The 1,016-nt window shown below is 39.1% G+C and overlaps 1 protein-coding gene across 1 annotated transcript in view; it reads left to right on the plus strand.

Moving 5' to 3' along the window:
* LOC107622518 overlaps positions 277 to 1,016 on the plus strand; it is a 4,029-nt gene continuing 3,289 nt past the window's right edge. The window contains exon 1 of the mRNA XM_016324448.2: positions 277 to 580. Coding sequence (XP_016179934.1) covers positions 557 to 580 — 24 coding nt within the window. The 5' untranslated portion in view covers positions 277 to 556. The remainder of the gene's footprint in view (positions 581 to 1,016) is intronic.

Genomic DNA, 1,016 nt, shown 5'->3' on the forward strand with positions numbered 1-1,016 from the left:
GTCATCCACTATTCCGTATTCACACATCAAAGTAGAAGTATGTACAAATAATAAGATAATACTAAAATAAGATAATACTGAAATAATGGATACGGAATAATAGATGATGACAGACATTAAAACTTTAACACATAATTATAAATATACAGAATATAATTTTAATAATTATTATAAAATTGGAAATTAGAAATAATAACCTAAAAGGAAAGGCACAATAGCACGGGGGGCATAATGGGCACGACAATGGTGACACTCTCCCACTCGGTGCTGCCGAGAGAGAGAGAAGAAGATTCAACGAAGGATTGAAGGGTGTGTTTGATCTTTCTTTGTCGTTATAGTAGACGTCGCATTCAAGAGCCTCTCTTACCGTTCCTTACTTACATTACATGTCTTCTACTCACACACCCATTTCCCTTCCTTCTTCCCTTCTCTTCTTCACTCTCGTTCCCAATGTAACCTTCACTTCCTCACCCATCACACTCACATTTTGTTCTCTTCTACTCTTCTCCTCAAACCGCCACTAAAAACACAACAAAACGGTACCCGCACTTCACTAATGGCTCTCGATTCGTCAACCGCGGTAAACGCTCCTTCATTTCCTCTGTCGTTTATGTCTCTAATTTCAACCTGCATTTTGAGTTCACCAGCTAAACGACACGTCGTTTGAACTAAATCGGAGCCTCAACCTCAACTTGTTTCCGTTTCTACTACTTTCTAAGAGCAAGTTGAGTTGAGTTGAGTTGCGTGGCGGTACTTTCCAGCTTTAATTCGAAAACGAAAGCTGGAGAAGTCTCTGCACGCACGCGCGTGCGTTTTGTGTGTGTGAAAGTGAACTGAAAACGACGCGATTTGATGTTGTAGGTTATTATGTTAATTGATTTTCGCCATTTTTTGTAAAATTCGAGTACATTAAGTTGGATTTGCTGAATGTCTTACTTTGACTGAACGGATCGCGTACTCAAGGTTAAATTGATGAGTCACATTGTTCAATTGCATTCCTAACCGACATTGCTTTT

The sequence above is a fragment of the Arachis ipaensis genome, chromosome B10, assembly GCF_000816755.2.
Source record: "Arachis ipaensis cultivar K30076 chromosome B10, Araip1.1, whole genome shotgun sequence".
NCBI classification, from domain to species: Eukaryota; Viridiplantae; Streptophyta; class Magnoliopsida; order Fabales; family Fabaceae; genus Arachis; species Arachis ipaensis.